The 18,646-nt window shown below is 34.0% G+C and overlaps 1 protein-coding gene across 1 annotated transcript; it reads right to left on the bottom strand.

The window, feature by feature from the left end:
• Positions 1-1,148: 1,148 nt before the first annotated feature.
• LOC113717101 (acetylornithine deacetylase-like) lies at positions 1,149-6,835 on the bottom strand. Its single transcript, XM_027241755.2, has 14 exons — positions 6,545-6,835; positions 6,364-6,469; positions 6,276-6,303; positions 6,095-6,182; positions 4,870-5,114; positions 4,658-4,764; positions 4,010-4,150; positions 3,846-3,903; positions 3,750-3,767; positions 3,401-3,523; positions 2,354-2,507; positions 2,253-2,286; positions 1,800-1,882; positions 1,149-1,277 (listed from the first exon to the last, which is right to left on the bottom strand). Exons 1-14 carry the CDS (start codon positions 6,833-6,835, stop codon positions 1,149-1,151), a joined length of 1,605 nt encoding a protein of 534 aa, XP_027097556.2.
• Between the last annotated feature and the right edge of the window lie 11,811 nt (positions 6,836-18,646).

Raw genomic sequence — 18,646 nt, 5'->3', positions numbered from 1 at the left:
GTTAGGGGTAATCAATGGTCGTACCTTGGTTATCAATAAATTAAGGAAAAACTGGTCGTTAGAGTTTATCGGCGACTATAACTAGCCTATTAATTAAATTAAGTGAACCTTCTTTGCATCAATGATCGGATGAATGGACTGTGTCTGCGTAGTTGTATCCTTGGCTAGAATTTATTTATCATTTATTTAATTGCTATTTACAATTGTATTAATTAATTATTTATCTTTGGTTAAATTGTTTAATTATTTTTAGTTAAATTGTTTAATTATTTATTTTTAGTTTTATTTGATAAAAATCCCCCGTGTCCCGAACGTGAAAAGAATCGAATTTTTTCCAATCCCTGTGGATTCGACCCTACTCACTACTATACACAGAAAATTCATTTTTCTCGAGTAGGTATTTATTATTGCACAGGCTCGACACCTGTCAATTACTGAAATGTACCAGATTAATAATGGCCTAATTGAGCTGAAGATGAAAATTAAAATGCCATGGATACATTTTTTCGATGCCTTTTTGATTGAATACAACAACAGCAAAGGATGGTCAGCCCAAAGATTGGCAAATGCCCTTAGAATGCATTAACTTGAGTAGATATCACAATGTACAATATTCATGCGATTACAATCTTCCATTCATTAATTCGACCAAAAAAGGAAGAAAAGGAAAAGGACCTAACAGTCCTGTTCATAAAAGAATTGGAACTTAAAAGTAAATGATATACGACAAAATATCCTACTACAGAAATTTTTACCAAAAGAGAGAACACTCAGATAATTTTTCATCAGAGATACTGCAGTAGTTTACAACAACAAAGACAGACATGGATCTAGATAGCCTAGCATCCCAGCCCATCAACAACTCAAAATAATATCGAATTGTAACTGAAAATGGCAAATCTCATGTAACTGAACTCGGGTAACATGCAACTGCTAGTATGATTAAACAAAAGAATTAGTTGCAAAATTGAATTTCTGGCTACAGTGTACAATTTACTGTTTAAGTTTAGCGTACACTATACAGAAAAATGATAAAGCTTCCTGAAATGCGACATAAGAGAAAGCATCACTTAGAAACAATATTTGGCAGTAGTTCTGCAATTTTACCATGATCAATACAAAAGTATGGAGAAACAAACCTAAGAGACTTATTTAAATATGCAAGAATAACAAAAGACAAATCCTGAAACAGCTACAGCTGATGGATTTACATGCTTTTGTGAACACAAAGGGCATAACATTCTATCTGGAGGCAGTGGAATTCCCTCCTTTGCAACCTGTTTCAAAATGAAGCAATAATCTGTGTGTGAATATCAAATGGCTATAGAAACACAAAGTTCATAAAGTCCTTTATATTCTTTCATCCCTATCCTTTTCTTTCATTGTTTTTTCAATTTGTGTAAGAAACCTTACCATTATACCATTTCTGCACCTATTATTGTCATTTTTTTTTCCATTTATTACCATCAATGGTGCTCCCGTGCAAAAAATTTCCAAGACTTGGCAATGAGTGAGCCATATGTGTCAGATAGGAATAACTAAAATATGGAAACTATTCATATGAAACATAACAATTACCACGACTTTCTCACAAGTCACAAAAGAATATCCTACATGCTAGAAAATATACAAAAGAATATCCCACATGCAAGAAAATATAGTCTTAACAAGCCACCAACCATTCGTGGAACTTCCTACGCATTAAAAGAAAATAACCTCACCTTTACCACTATTCCATCATCTGACATTCACATCAATAATGAAAAGTCATGAATTTTATTCGTTATTATTAGCATGACATGGGCACAAGGCACATGATAGCCCTGGCACATGTCAGTTAGAAGGCAGTACTCATTCTTGGCATGGTATGTAGCCATCAAGCCTGCATGTTTATGAAAAGAGCAAAATCCATTAATCCATCTGTTTTGGTGTAGCCAAAATTGACAGCAGCATATATATCTTTTGCATCAGAATGGGTGTAGAAGATGTCAACCAGGTTAGGTGTTAGCCATATAGAAGAAATAATTATCAAGAAGACAGAATCTTAACATGCTTTCATCGAGTTCCTTCTAAGATAAGAGGAATGGTATAACTGGCAAGTAACATGCTCAAGAAAGGATTCAAGCAACCAAGCTCTAGGAAAAATCCTAGTGCAGACTAAAACATCTTTTTCACAAAATACTACCAGAAGCATACAGCTATAAGCTTATATTATTTAAATAAAAAAGTGGTAGGATATGGAAGAATCTTACCATAGCCTGCAGTTTGGACATCAAAGCCCTCATCCTGCCAAATAACAAAGTTAGAAGGATGCCAAAAGATTTGAGTCTTATGACAAGCAAATTCATTGTACCTGCAATTCTCTAATAAGTGGCAAACTACCAGTAATAGAATAGGGCTTTACATGCCCCACTGCCTGTTCAGTCGCTTTACATAGGACATGGAAACCAGGGGATTCAAGATTGCAAGCAACTCCAGAATTTGCCTCGTTGAAACTTAGTGTGATTCTGAGGGTAAATAAATTGTAAAACTGAATGTTACACAATGAGTACTGTACTGATATGCAAAGAAAACTGATTCCATAAGACCATCACCCTACTTCCATGTTTGAAATTATAATCTCAGGGTGCAATGCAATTCACAACATAAATACTTGATCAAGGAATGTCTTTATTAGTGGAAAGCTGTTCCATCCCCTATGTGGAAACAAAAGTTCTCATGACATGGGCATTTTTTTCCCTTATGTTGTTTGCCATCAGTGCTGCCCATTCCAACTCCCAAGGAAAAAGATAAAAGAAAACCCCCAACGTGATGAAGCATGTCTATGACAGGAAGCCCAAACCTAAATATCCTTCGATGAAATGCTTTCCAGTTTGCAAGAAAGATGTGGGACTTTCTTTTCTGTTTATTTGAACTTTGAAAGAGCATACTCAATTAAACTTCTGGGAAAGTGGAAAGATATGAATTAGAAACTGTAGAAAACAAGGGAGCTTTGGTTCTGTGATCCCTCCTAGTCCCAGATGAAGCATGTGGCTTTGAGTTGAAAAACCATTTGCAACAGAGAAGTCTTAGTTCAAGATCTAAAATGTAGAATTTATCCTATATTCATAGATTGTATCCAGGGACAGTTTTAACTTTTCTGTCAGTTTACAAAAAACTTTCGCATTACATTGTTGACTGTTGGGCCTAATAATGGTTTCTTGCAGTGTTTATAATCTTAGGATGTGTAATTACCTTATGCATACTTCTTCTCTGTATATTAAAATTTTCTTGAATTAGTGGATAAATGATTTTCAATTTGATAAACTACAATCCCCTTTTTCATTCCTACCAAATTTAAAGTGAAAGCAACAACCACTCAGCATGCTCCTACTAAACAAAGCAGTCGACAAAGGCATACCTTCCCCTTAGGTTTTCATCTGGTAGCACATATTTTGAAACAGGGCCCCTAGTATCAAGCTTCTCAATATTTTCATTTATGTCTTCTACATACTCCTGTAACTTCTTCAGCACATCTGATACACTGTTGAGGAGTGAATAATATATACTGTCAAACTTTTGAATTTTTACCTGAATATCCTTCTAAACTCAACTGGTAAAGCTACAGCAGACTTAAGTACAGGAAGATAATTAGTTTAAGCCTAAAGCATAAAAATGAAGAGGGCAAAGGAATTAATTGTGAAATATCATAATCTGATAAATTAAATCATCCACAATTTACTAAGGAGAAAAAAGGAAAAATTTTCCACCTGTAAAATGGAGTCAACCTGCAAAAGTAAAGAGGCATTGTTAGAAGGGTTTAAAAGTTCAAGATCCTAAACAAGAATATATAAAGAAATATGTACCTAACATCCCCTGAAACTGTACATTCAGCTGGAATTTGGTTAATTCCACCTCCTGGATCTGCAATATAAAATGGTTATTCAGAAAAATGGAATTGGATTGGCCGCTTATGGCAAGTCAAATATCACACTTGTCCGAGTTCTTCCACAATGTGATCAAGACTTACAAGACCATTGAGTTGGTTTCATTGTTGATGGTGTTGCAAATCCATAAACTTGTTCCTTAGGATGAGGAGGGAAATCTTTATAGAACCGTAATTGGATCTCTTTGAGTGCTTCCATTGCTAGCTCCAAGGGATTAATAGCCTACAGAAAAAGAAAACTACTAAATGGAACACATTCACAGGTTCCTCCCAGTAATGGAGCATTCTTAATGTGCATGAACTTGCAGCAGTATTCCTCTTCAATCCCTCCAAGTTATTGTCCAGCTAAATTATCGTAACATTAATTCATCTACAGCCAACCCTATCCCATTTATTTTTGGTGCACTGTGATCACTAACAAGGATTTATCCGTGAACTAAGAATACTTCAAATGCAGTTGTTTCTGCATAAATAATTTAATTCAAGAGGAAATAATATTAAATGTATTTTTTGTGCTTGCAAAGTTAAAATTTTTTTTTGATGCCTCTCTTTTAGTTTAGTTTCATCATTCCAGAAAAATGGTTACTTTAATTACTTGATCTTTGTCATAATATGAACTGCCTGCATGGTGACACAACTAAGAAAGTGACAGTATCTCTTTCCTGCATATGTGAGTTTTACACAAAGAATTAGTGCAGCTGATATGAGACAACAGAAAGCCAAAAAGCAGCTTATGGGGCAAACCACTGTGGAAAAGCTTTCCGGTAACATGGAGTTTCCATGGTATCATGCCACCTGTCCCAATGCAAGGCTGTTTATCCGCTGTATCTATCCAAAATCTGTTTTCAAACACATAAACCATTAACCAAATGCCAAACAATTTCAACATAACCAATTAACCAATAAAAGATTCTCATACTTAAATACTACTTTTATGTCCTTACAAAGGCCCCTGTTTCAACTTATCGAGCAATCCATCCTTAACCAATGCATCCACACCAACCCCAGGAATAGATGAATTCTCTTCACTGGCTATAAAAACAGCAACAACAGAGGACTTCAGCTGTGGCTTTGTCTCTCCCAGTTTCGTCATAAGTTCAGCTACAAGAGCGACATGCCCAAGGCAATCAGTAGTTCCGCGTCCCCGTAGTTTATCCCCATCAATGCTCAGCGAAAAAGGATCAAAATTCTGAGGCATAGATATTGTCTTAGACTCTAAATACAAAACACTCGAATACTGAGGAGACAAAAATTTATACCCAGGTCAAAGAGCAGAACTCAAACTTAGTTTGTTTCCAACCCCTCTATTTACTTCCTTGAAACCTTGGAAAAAGATAATTACAATGACAGGTTCTAGCTAAATTCCATAATCATGCCCTCGAATTAAGAAATAGCTGGTTAAATAGCTTTAAATAGCTTTAAATATAAGTTACGAGCTGACGTAATTTTGTTTCGATGGAATACAATATTTGCAACAACAGAATGAGATACCCATTAGTTAGTAAGGCTAATGAACTCATTCCCCCAAATCATAGCACGGGCCTCATAAAACAATATAGAGAGCCAAAAATTTTCATTAAGGTACCAATTTAGCACTCAAGATTTAATTTTCTTATAGTGAACATCCTTAGACTACAAATCAGCAGCTACCGTAAAATAAAACTTGCATGCATTCAATATCTACGAAAAATTAACTAAGTTCCACGGCTTGTCATTGCATAACTACAATTTCCATACGAGGTTCAAATTCCTGGGGAAAATGGATATGTTTGTAGCATTGTACATGCAACAGCGAGATCTAACCATAATAACAATGAAACGATTCAGAAAAATATTGCCAGTGTATAAAAACACAAAAAGTCTCCAACTTTAAACCTTGCACTATCAAATTTAAACTTCCAATCAAAGAAACCCCTTTCATCATCAATTAAAACAATCTTTTTTTCAGAATAGAGAGAGAGTTGCAAACTTAAAGTAAGAAAACCCAATTAACATATACCATTTTCTTTTGTCCTCATTCTGGCAAACTCACAACACAAAACAAATTTACGATCAGTTCCAGTCAAACACAAGACAAAACCAATCATCAGAATGTAATAAAAATGCCAAAATGTATAATCAGATTACAAATAAATTACTCAAAAATGCTAAAAGTTCAAAATCTGTTACCCAGTCAGAAGGGTTGGCAGTAACAACATCCATATGCATTCCAACAAAGGAAAGAATTTTATTGGGCTCAGTTCCGGGAGGAGCTTTGCTTCATTTACAAAACCACTCCTTGAATTGCTGGACACCAGGCAATTCCATTTCTTGAAATATTGCAAAAGCTTTCTCCCAGTCATCTGCATACGGAATTTCCACAAGACATTCAGTTTGAGCTTCTTAATATCAGTAATTTTAAGCCAGCATATATGAAATAGTCCGACATAGGATTTTACCAGCAACACTATATGCATGTAGCATAGCAGTATATGTGACAACATCAGGATGAAAACCAGCCATCTTCATCATGGAAAACATTGATTCTGCTCCAGCAAGTTGACCCTGAGAGAGAGAGAGAGATTTAAGTATGGAAGAATCTAATTACAGGGACAGTAGTCACAAATCGATAGTCCTTGCCTGTTTACTATAGGCACATATAGCAGATGAATACACCTCTTGTGATAATGGAACTTTGAGGTCCAACATTTCATTGAGAAATTCAAGTGCATTAGAGAACTTTGACATCTTACAGCAACCACTTATCAACACATTGTAAGTGACAGAATCGGGTTTAACATTGTGTTTCCTCATCGACCCATACACCATTATTGCTTTTTCAAAGTCCCCAAAATTCATGTAACTTCCAATCGCAGAATTATATGCAACCGTGTTCAATTTAATGTGCCGCAACTCAGCAGCTCGCAACATGGATTCAATCTTGACTTGTCGCTTTTAAAATATGGGCTAATCCACAAAGCTCGAACAAGGGAAATAGAAAAAATGGGAAAAAACATCAGAACAAAGAAGGTAGTACCTTAAAAAGGACAATGGAACCAAAATTATAGTATAATTTTAGAACTTGACAGTTCTTTTCTGATCCAATTTTCTTGATCCAATGTCGTACTACTTCATTGCGACTTATGTGAATTTATGAACAGCTAACTAACGACCAATCCAAAACCTTTTGATTCTTCCTAAGACGAAATATGGAACCGCTGAATCCCATCAGAAGCAAAAAGAGAGAATCAAAATCAGCATCCCAAATCAAAATCCTTCGCACTTTTTGTCCTTCTTTGTTGCTCTCTTCTTCTTTTCATTACGTACAAGCGCCTTCTTCCCCCATCCGTGCTTTCAATTTCAGGTAATTCCGAACAAGTCCCAGTTCCTCCACAATGCACAAGTTCAGAAGAATTTAGGGGAGAAAAGTTCCTCTGGTACGCACCTCATAGTGGGTTCAGCAACCAGTTGTCGGAGTTCAAGAATGCGAATCTAATGGCCGTGATTCTCTGTGACAGTCCCACCTCACTCTAAGTCGAACTAAAGGGTTCGGCGGATCGCCTGCCCAACTCTTGCCGGAACTACGGATCCGAACCAAACGTAAACCTTACCCAACGCTCAAAAGAACTTCGAGAAGATAGATATTCAAATCCCAATTGAGTCGAACTAAAAGATACAATAAATCTTTGGTACAACGTTCTCACAAAAAATGAAAACGTAATGGAAGTGCCGCTGTCACGTCATAATCCAACCCGGTTCAAGTAAACTTTGTTTAACATGAGAAAATGTACATTCCCAAATACATATGCCACATAACCAAGGAAACACTTTAATATATACATATTAGTAAGGTTACAAACCAAAAGAAACATTGTATTAAGATACATTTAGGGTTTTCAAATTGTCGAGGAGTTATACCAAAAGAACAAAAGAATTTCTAACTAGCTCCACTCATTTTTCAAAATATCGAAGTTCCAAAAGATGGTTCCCTGTAAGGAAAACAAGAATAACGGGACGGGGTGAGCTAAAAACTCAATGAGGTATCAAAAGTATAAACAGTAGAAATAGTAGAACTCATGAGAAATCACTTTTAAGGCACATATTCACATCAAATATGAGAAATGAATGAACACCACAATGTAAAGGATACAGGTAGTTCTCAGGAGCCAAATCTCCGTTGCAATACTTGATCCAACCTCGTTGACCCTCCGTCAACGTTCAAATAAAGGAACCAGTCCAATAGAACACCACTTTAATGCCAAAATCTCGATCACCAAACATACCTCTTACTGCGCCAGTACGCCAAACAGGAACAGGAATGGTAATACTCGAGTATACCGAAAATTTAGAATCTCCAATACCCATAGATTTCCTAGGAACAGGTACACATGGATTGTCAATTTTCTCGACCAAGCCCTTCTGGCTCGATTCAATTAACTCCCCATGAGATTGAACTCAGATGTAATAGGAAGGTCGTTGGATACACTTCCAAACTACATTATAACAGGCGCAGGTAACATATTCCAGTATATACAGGAAACAAGCCACACAGGCCAGAGAACGAGTGTGATAAAGTACACACTCATCTCGTACAAAATAAACAGTCGATAAAGACGTTTAAATAGCAATTTGCAAGTACAGATAACCATTTTAGCAATAATTCAAGGGAGTGGTACACTCACTGATTCAAGTACATATACTTCAAAAGTTTTCACGCCAGAGTGGTTTTAATCGCCAAGAAACTCTAAAATAACCAAAGTAAAACAATTAAAGGTTCCACATCCAAAATCGAGTAAACGGAATGTCTAAGTAAGATTCGACTACTAGTCGTATGCCTCGCCAAATAATTACTAATGAAAGGGTGCAAAACATGATTTTGGAAACGAAAAGGTAACATGAAGATCTAGGGCGGTAACATGAAGACCTAGGGCTCGAACAACCCCAAAAGCCTTTCTTATATATATCCCAAACCAAACCAAACTCGAAGAAATCCCACATTCCCAAAATTTGGACAGCATGTCCCCTACATTTCCTTACTTTTCCATCTTACAATCAACACCAATTCATCTCAAATGAACCATATACAAATCATAGACTATAAAACACACTTTTCGGCACAATAACCATAACTGAAGTTACACATATCGGATTGAAACGAATCTTATGGCGTTTCGAAACCAAGACATATACCTACATTTCTTATGAAGACCTCCAAAACCAAATCATGCATTTTCATGGCCAAAAATCGAAATTTTAGTGAGGATAGAAAACTGTCTATGAAACAAGACTTATGGGCAGTCAAGGGTATTTTTGTTATTTCATATGCTACAATGCTCCGATTGAGCTCAAATTTTATAGGTAGCTAGCTGACTCAATTACCAACAACTTTTATGTTTTTGGCAAGGGCTGATTCGGCCTCCTTCAAGGATAAACATGCAGTGAAAAACAGGGCAGATTTGAAACCTTAAACCTGAAATTTCCACACAAAATTGAAATTTTCCGCAACTAACCGCAATTAACGCACAAAAGTTCCATTTAACACAATTTAGAGCTATCAATACAAGGCCAATCATACCCATCATATGAAAACATAAAATCTCCAAAAAAATCAGAAATTTATCTAACTTCACTTTAATCCATAAAATCTTCCATAAAACAACCTATTTAGCCACCACAAGTCACTAATTTACCATTATTAGGAACAAAGAGTGAGTTTTCAAGCAAAATACCTTGACACCTCAAGAAAGGTAGTAGCTTAGGGTTTCCTCCTCCAAAACAACTTGCCAATACCTTCAAACTTCCTTAGCAAGTCACTTTTATGGAGGAATTTACAAATTAATCGGTTGAAGCTCAATATTGGGACAAGAATTTGAAGTTACAAGATAAAGTCTTCTTTCCTTTCTTCTCTCAAAGGTTCGGCCAAGGGAGGAAATAAAATGGAGAAAGCTTGATCAAAATTGATGTTTTAGTAAAAGTAAGAAAGTTAGGCAAGTCCAACTTTGAATAGGAACGTGACACATGGCACTTTAAGGGTTTGATCTAATTCTCTTATCTTCCAATGGTTAAACTATCTAGTTAATCTCTAATTGTCTCCTAATACCTTGTAAAATAATACACATCAATACCAAACTTCAATTAATTGTCAAAAATTTATCGCACTTAGCGCACTAGCGAGTCCCACGTCCAATATACACTCCTAATTTCTCATGAATTAACTTATACTAGAAAAATGATTTAAAAACTATACTCACTTATAAAAATCTCTGGAAAATTATGATAATAAAATAAAGTAAGAAAAATGCACGCCGGAAAATAAAATAAATAAGAAAAATTTACGGGTCCTCACACCCTCTCCCCCTTAAAAGAATTTCGTCCTCGAAATTCTTCTCGTATCACAATCTATCTAGAGAGAAATCGCAATAATACTATGACTAAAACGCCATGCTAAGAAAATCAGTGAAGACATCAAAAGTTTCCCCCTTCCGAACCACAGACGCAAATTTCACTTAACATCGAGACTAAAAGATAATAAAAGATTTATGAATCAGGATTCAATACTGTCAAATCACCAATATTTAATATTAGTCATCAAAATATCAAGTACTAGATCTACTACTTTTATCCAAAACATACTCACTATATAGAGGTTGCATATACATAGGTCCATAAATACAATTATTTCAGCTAACACATCACTACTTGCCGATTTTAACTATTACAGCAGATTCGCCATCCCAAAATTCATTTGTTCTGGGTAGTTCCTCATTTGGTGTCCCAGTTGGCCGCATCTAAAGCATGCACCAATTTTCACATAACATATTCATGTATGACTTTTGTTATACGTTTCACACTTAGCAGCCACACATTTCTTCTTAAAGTGTCCATTCTTTTTCCTCTTCCTCCCCTTATCCTTCATAGCAACTCCTTTTCCATCCATCTCTTTGCGTTTCCCTTTGTTATTGTGAGCACTTCCTTTATCTCCTTCATCTTTATTATTAGGAATGTCCTGAGAGGCCATTTGACTAGATGAAGGCACTAGCCCAAACTTACTTCGTATCTCTTCCAGAATTCCTTCGTATTTCTTTTTCAGCTCTATGTTCTTGTACAGTAACTCAATTTTTTCCGAATACTCCTAGCGTCCGTTTGGATTGAGTATTTTTGCACTTGTTTTTGAAAAACTGTTTTTCACATTCCAAATGCTACAGTAAATGTGTATTTCAAAAACAATTTCAAAAACACCATATCCAAACAATATATCAAAAATAACTCCAAATATATTTCAATTATGTATATTTAAATTGTATATTTTAATAAGCATATTTCAATTTGTATATTTTAATATGTATATTTTAATTATATATTTTAATATGTATATTTCAATTATGTATTTTAATATTTATATTTCAATTATGTATATTATATATATATTATATTAATATAAATATATTTATTTTAATTATGTATAATATTATATATATTATATCAATTGAAATAAATATTATATATTTATATAAATACATTTATTTATATATAAATTTATAAATATATTTATGCAATTTTGTTTTATAATATATATTAATATGTATATTTCAATTATGTATATTATATATAAATTATATTAATATTAATGTATATCATATATATTATACATTTCTAATATTATATATTTATACATACATATTATAAATATTTTATTTTATTTAAAATATATTTTTATATATTTATAATATATTTACATAAATATTATATGTTATATAAATTATATATAATATAATATATATTATATTAATGCATTTATATAAATGTACATTTATACATAATATAAAAATATTTATGTATATTTATAATATACATTTATATTATGTATTATATATAATATAATACATTTATACATTTATATTACTATACATAATATTAATTTTACATTTATACATAATATTAATACATGTATACATTTATATAAATTATGTTAATACATTTCTACATAATATTAATACATATTTATAATATATTAATTTATACATTTATATAATATTCATTTATAATTTATAAATTTTTAATAATATACACTTATACATTTAAATATACATTTATATTATTTATTATATATAATATAATACATTTATACATTTATATTAATATACATAATATTAATTTTACATTTATATATAATATTAATACATATATACATTTATATTATTTATATAAATACATTTCTACATAATATTAATATATATTTATAATATATTAATTTATACATTTATAATTTATACATTTATATTAATATACACTTGTAATTTATAATATATTTATAATATTCATTTATAATTTATAATATATTTATAATATTCATTTATAATTTATAATATATTTATAATATTCATTTATAATTTATACATTTATAATAATATACACTTATACATTTATAAATATATTTATATTATGTATTATATATAATATAATACATTTATATATTTTTATATGAATATATAAATATATTTATTTATAAATATCTATAAATGTATTATAAATGCATAAATGTATATTTATATAAAAATATAAAAATTATAATTTATAATTTATACATTTATATAATATTCATTTATAATTTATACATTTATAATAATATACATTTATACATTTGTAAATATAAATGTATCATAAATGCATAAATGTATATTTATACTCAAAAATATGTTTCAAAAATACCTCTAAAAAAAATCCAAAAAAATCTACAATGAAAGTTTTTCATATAGTTTTTGAAAAACAACCCAAAAAACAACTAATCCAAACGGACTTGTTTTTCAAATTCGAAATGCTACAGTGGTGTTTTTGAAAAACAATCCAAAAAACAGCCAATCCAAACGGAGCCCCTGTTTCCATTGCCCTTCCCAGTGCTCAGCTAATCTCTTTTGGAACTCTACTTCCTTTCGAAGAATCTCTATCTCCTTATACATATCAGCCAAATGTGCCATTTTACCGATTCGCTCGAACTCAAGGGATAGCCTGCCAAGCAAATTAGAAAATCAAAATAAGTAACCAAGTACACTTGGGACTGTAACCATATAACTGTTAAGTTCCCTCACTCCCAATCTAACCACAAAAAATTAAACTTAGAAGCATACAGGTATAGAGGCTAAATCCTTTCTCTCATATTTCCATACCTAATTTCAAACTCTCGACCTCGACACAATAATAATCAAGTCAGGTCCATACTTTGACATCAAGGGATAAATATCAAGAAAGTATAGGCAAGGGTAGTTTATCGAGAGCCAAACTACGGGTATCGAATCTCACAATAGGGGTAGAAAAAACCTCTGTGGTTGTAACTAGACTAACTCAAAGTCACGTAAACAATTATCAAGTCCTTACGGTCATAGCAAAAGGGAACAAGTCTTAGGTGCGAATTCCCTTACAATCTAGCCACCCTCTAGAAAACCCGAGCCAGACTAGTACAAGAGTAGTCCATGATAACACTTTCATATCAAACCCCCTCAACCAATCTAATTACTAGGTCCAATGTAAAATCTTCCGTACCTTAGACTTTGAAATCCAGACATACCTCAAGTTCAATCAAGATACAGACCCTTATTCTCGCGTTCTCCACTACTTGATACTCAAATACAAGAATCCACAATAAAATAATTCACAACTTGAGCCGGCCGGTCCTAAGAGTAAATCATCCATATTATAGATTCATACCCGACATACGTATCTATCTTCCTCAAGTTCCATGATAAAGATTTTTACACATATAACATGCTCGCTTCATAACTTATGCTCATACGAGCACTTAGACACATTCATGAAAGCAGGATCATAACACCATTTGGCCCAAACTCACTCCACGCAGAGACCACGTGAAGCGGCTCTGATACCACCTGTGACAGCCCCACCTCACCCTAAGGTGAACCAAAGGGTTTGGCGGACCGCCAGCTCAACTCTCGCCGGAACTACGGATCCGAAACAAACGTAAACCTTACCCAACGCTCAAAAGAACTTCGAGAAGATAGACATTCACATCCCAATTGAGTCGAACTAAAAGATACAATAAATCTTTGGTACAACGTTCCCACGAAAAATGAAAACGTAATGGAAGTGCCGCTGTCACGTCATAATCCAACCCGGTTCAAGTAAACTTTGTTTAACATGAGAGAATGTACATTCCCAAATACATATGCCACATATCCAAGGAAACACTTTAATATATGCATATTAGTAAGGTTACAAACCAAAAGGAACATTGTATTAAGATACATTTAGGGTTTTCAAATTGTCGAGGAGCTATACCAAAAGAACAAAAGAATTTCTAACTAGTTCCACTGATTCTTCAAAACATCGAAGTTCCAAAAGATGGTTCCTTGTAAGGAAAACAAGGATAACGGAACGGGGTGAGCTAAAAGCTCAATGAGGTACCAAAAGTATAAACAGTAGAAATAGTAGAACTCATGAAAAATCACTTTTAAGGCACATATTCACATCAAATACGAGAAATGAATGAACACCACAATGTAAAGGATACAGGTGGTTCTCAAAAGCCAAATCCCCGTTGCAATACATGATCCAGCCTTGTTGACCCTCCGTCAACGTTCAAATAAAGGAACCAATCCAGTAGAATATCACTTTAATACCAAAATCCCGTTCACCAAACATACTCCTTACCGGGCCCAAACGCCAAACAGAAACAGGAATGGTAATATACTCGAGTATACCGAAAATACAGAGTCTCCAATACCCATAGATTCCCTAGGAACAGGCACCCATGGATTGTCAATTTTCTTGACGAAGCCCTTCTGGCTCGATTCAATTAACTCCCCATGAGATTGAGTTTTGATGTAACAGGAAGGTCGTTGGATACACTTCCAAACGACATTATAATAGGCGCAGGTAACAGATTCAAGTATATACAGGAAACAAGCCACACAGGCTAGAGAACGAGTATGATAAGGTACACACTCGTCTCGTACAAAATAAACAGTCGATAAAGACGTTCAAATAGTAATTTGTAAGTACAGATAACCATTTTAGCAATAATTCAAGGGAGTGGTACACTCACTGGTTGAAGTACAGATATTTCAAAAGTTTTCACGCCAGAGTGGCTTTAATCGCCAAGAAACCCTAAAATAACCAAAGTAAAATAATTGAATGTTTCACATCCAAAATCGAGTAAACGGAATGCATAAATGAGACTCGACTACTAGTCGTATGCCTCGCCAAATAATTACTAATGAAATGGTGCAAAACATGATTTTGGGAACGAAAAGATAATATGAAAACCTAGGGCGGTAACATGAAGACCTAGGGTTCGAACAACCCCAAAAGCCTTTCTTATATATATCCCAAACCAAACCAAACTCGAAGAAATCCCACATTCCCAAAATTTGGACAGTATGTCCCCTACATTTTCTTATTTTTTCATCCTACATTCAACACCAATTCATCTCAAATCAACCACATACAAATCATAGACTATAAAACACACCTTTCGGCACAATAACCATAACTGAAGCTACACATATCGGATTGAAACGAATCTTATGGCGTTTCGAAACCAAGACATATACCTACATTTCCTATGAAGACCTCCAAAACCAAATCATGCATTTTCATGATCAAAAATCGAAATTTTAGTGAGGACAAAAAACTGTCCGTGAAACAAGGCTTATGGGCAGTCAAGGGTATTTTGGTTATTTCATATGTTACAGTGCTCCGATTGAGCTCAAATTTTATAGGTAGCTAGCTGACTCAATTACCAACAACTTTCATGTTTTTGGCAAGGGCTGATTCGGCCTCCTTCAAGGACGAACATGCAGTGTAAAATAGGGCAGATTTGAAACCCTAAACCTGAAATTTCTGCACAAAACTGAAATTTTTCGCAACTAACCTCAATTAACGCACAAAGGCTCTATTTAACACAATTTAGAACTATCAATCCAAGACCAATCATACCCATCATATGAAAACAGAAAAATCCACAAAAAAATCAGAAATTTATCTAACTCCACTTTATTCCATGAAATCTTCCATAAAACAACCTATTTAGCCACCACAAGTTACTAATTTACCATTATAAGGAACAAAGAGTGAGTTTCCAGGCAAAATAACTTGACACCTCAAGAAAGGTAGTAGCTTAGGGTTTCCTCCTCTAAAACAACTTCACTAATACCTTCAAGCTTCCTTAACAAGTCACTTTTATGGAGGAATTTGAAAATTAATCAGTTGAAACTCAAGATTGGGACCAGAATTTGAAGTTACAAGATGAAGTCTTCTTTCCTTTCTTCTCTCAAAGGTTCAGCCAAGGGAGGAAATAAAATGGAGAAAGCTTGATCAAAATTGATGTTTTAGTAAAGGTAAGAAAGTTAGGCAAGTCCAACTTTGAATAGGAAAGCGACACGTGGCACTTTAAGGGTTTGATCTAATCCTCTTATCTTCCAATAGTTAAGCTATCTAGCTAATCTCTAATTGTCTCCTAACACCTTGTAAAATAATACCCATCAATACCAAACTTTAATTAATTGCCAGAAATTTATCGCATTTAGCGTACTAGCGGGTCCCACGTCCAATATACACTCCTAATTTCTCATGAACTAACTTATACTAGAAAAATGATTTAAAACTATATTCACTTATAAAAATCTCTGAAAAATTGCTATAATAAAATAAGGTAAGAAAAATGCACGCCGGAAAATAAAATAAATAAGAAAAATTTACGGGTTCTCACATTCTTACCTGCAAAAACAGAGCCAGCGAGGAAAGATGATTCTGCGCTACCAACTCTATCTTAGATGGAGCATAAGAGTCCAGAAATTAAAAATCATTCCAGCTGCAACCCAAAAAAAATGAAAAAAAATTCAATGCAATGAAGGTTTTAACACAAAACCAGGAGAATGGGAAAAAATGCAAAAGAATGAAGAAGAAATGAGAGATCGAATGCTTTGGAGAGGAGGAAACGAAGTAGAGGCGGCGGAGCTTCTGAGGATGAAGGTGAGGCAAAGGAGAAGGGGAAGAAAGAGAGGGGCAAGCGGCGGAAATTTAAGAAAAACCATAGAGAGCAAGTACATGTAGACGAAGGCTGGGAAAGGCTGGGAAAGCTCGAACCCATTAATGCTCCGGCTGAAAAGCTGAAAAAAAGGCTGAAGAGTAAAAGCAAAAGTAGTACAGAAATTATTTATTGCCGTTATTAGATGAGGACGAAGGCTAGCTGATTAGTTAAATGGGAGCAACCAAGGGCAAACAGCCTTTCTGATATACAACAGTGGCGAACGTCATGGAAGAAGACAACGAAGCTAAACCCTGCCGGACGAAAAGAAACGAGCGAAAGACAACAACAAATTCAGAAATTCAAGTTGAAAGTCGAACAACACAAAACGACGTCGTCAGGAACCACACACAACGCACGTGAGAGGACGACGAAAACCATCTAGGTCATAAGAGCTCTTCGGCGCTTATTCTACTTACTAGGAGGGGAACACCGCGCGATGCGCGGTGTAATTTTCAAGTTTGCCCAGAAATATTCAATTATTCAAATTGGGATATTCAATATAAAGAATTACATGAAGGTGCACACAAATCTTTGTGATTATTTTTTGTAATTTTATTAAACAATGAAGAGAGACACAATTTCAGTCTGGTTGCTAAATGACAGTCATTTTTGTTATGCTGACTAATTGGACAACAATGGCAATGTCATTAGTTTGAAAATAATATATCACTATGTAATACTGCCTTATATTTTTTATGTACATCAAAATCTGTGACTTTCCAGCTAAAAAAAAAAAAAAAAAACGAGAGCAGCGTAGTATTGCAGCAAGGCTTGGCCTTATTTTTAGACTCTGATACAACCAATCCACTATTTTCGCAATTGCATCAAATTAACCCAAAGACCGCAAAAAAAAAAAACCCATTATTTTGTAGTACAATAACCAAAATAGCTTCATTAGCTTGTAACTTCAAGAAATCTACGAAAAGGAAAAGAAATTGTGTTTACATATCAACCATAGTGAGATAAACTGCATTTGACTAAAAACGGAGGAGGATTACTAATGCAGGTGTATCTTCTCAATACATCAATAGCATAGGGGATGGTCAACTACTTAACACAAAAAAAAAAAAAAAGGAAGTTTCACTGGCCTCAATGCAATTCAGCCCTTGATCATTTGATGCATGTCAACAGCTAGAATCTCGTAAAAGGAAAGACAAGTACATGAGACAATGTAAAAGGCTACATTTATGAAACTTGCGACCAGTAGACTGCATTCTAGAGGTTCTCATTACATGTCAAAGCTGCTCCAGCTCAAAAAGGAATATAAGAAAAAGGAAAAAAAGAAATGCAGTGTAGTATTGCATCAAGCCTTTTCCTTGTTATTAGAATCATACACTTCAAAATAACCCAAAGACTAAAAACACATTACTTTGTAGTACAATAACTAAAAAGGTTTTCATTAGCCTGTAACTTCAACAAAATCCAATAAAAAGAAACTGTGCTTACACATTAACCTCAGTGGGATAAATTGCATTTGACCAAAAAAGGAGGAGGATTATTAGTATAGGCCATAATTCTAATCTCTCAATACATCGGTAGCAAAAGGGATGGTCAAACTCTTGGCACAAAATAACTCATCCAGTTACACAAGATTTTAAACCAAACAAAAATATTATGATAACACAAGCCATGTGAGATATAATGCATGAAGAGCTGATATACATAGACAGCAGGTAATGCAAAGATCAAATAGCTACAGT

The sequence above is a fragment of the Coffea arabica genome, chromosome 11c (assembly GCF_036785885.1).
Source record: "Coffea arabica cultivar ET-39 chromosome 11c, Coffea Arabica ET-39 HiFi, whole genome shotgun sequence".
NCBI classification, from domain to species: domain Eukaryota; kingdom Viridiplantae; phylum Streptophyta; class Magnoliopsida; order Gentianales; family Rubiaceae; genus Coffea; species Coffea arabica.
This window is presented reverse-complemented; position numbering and strand designations above follow the sequence as displayed.

Excerpts from the sequence above, each read along its gene's own strand:
- LOC113717101 (XM_027241755.2), bottom strand. The coding sequence starts at position 6,835 with ATGTTGCGAGCTGCTGAGTTGCGGCACATTAAATTGAACACGGTTGCA. Across the intron at positions 6,183-6,275 it reads GAATGTCTTGTGGAAATTCC|CAAAGCTCCTCCCGGAACTG; the intron begins GTATGCAGATGA and ends TTGTAAATGAAG. Across the intron at positions 2,287-2,353 it reads CACTTATTAGAGAATTGCAG|GATGAGGGCTTTGATGTCCA; the intron begins GTACAATGAATT and ends GTTATTTGGCAG.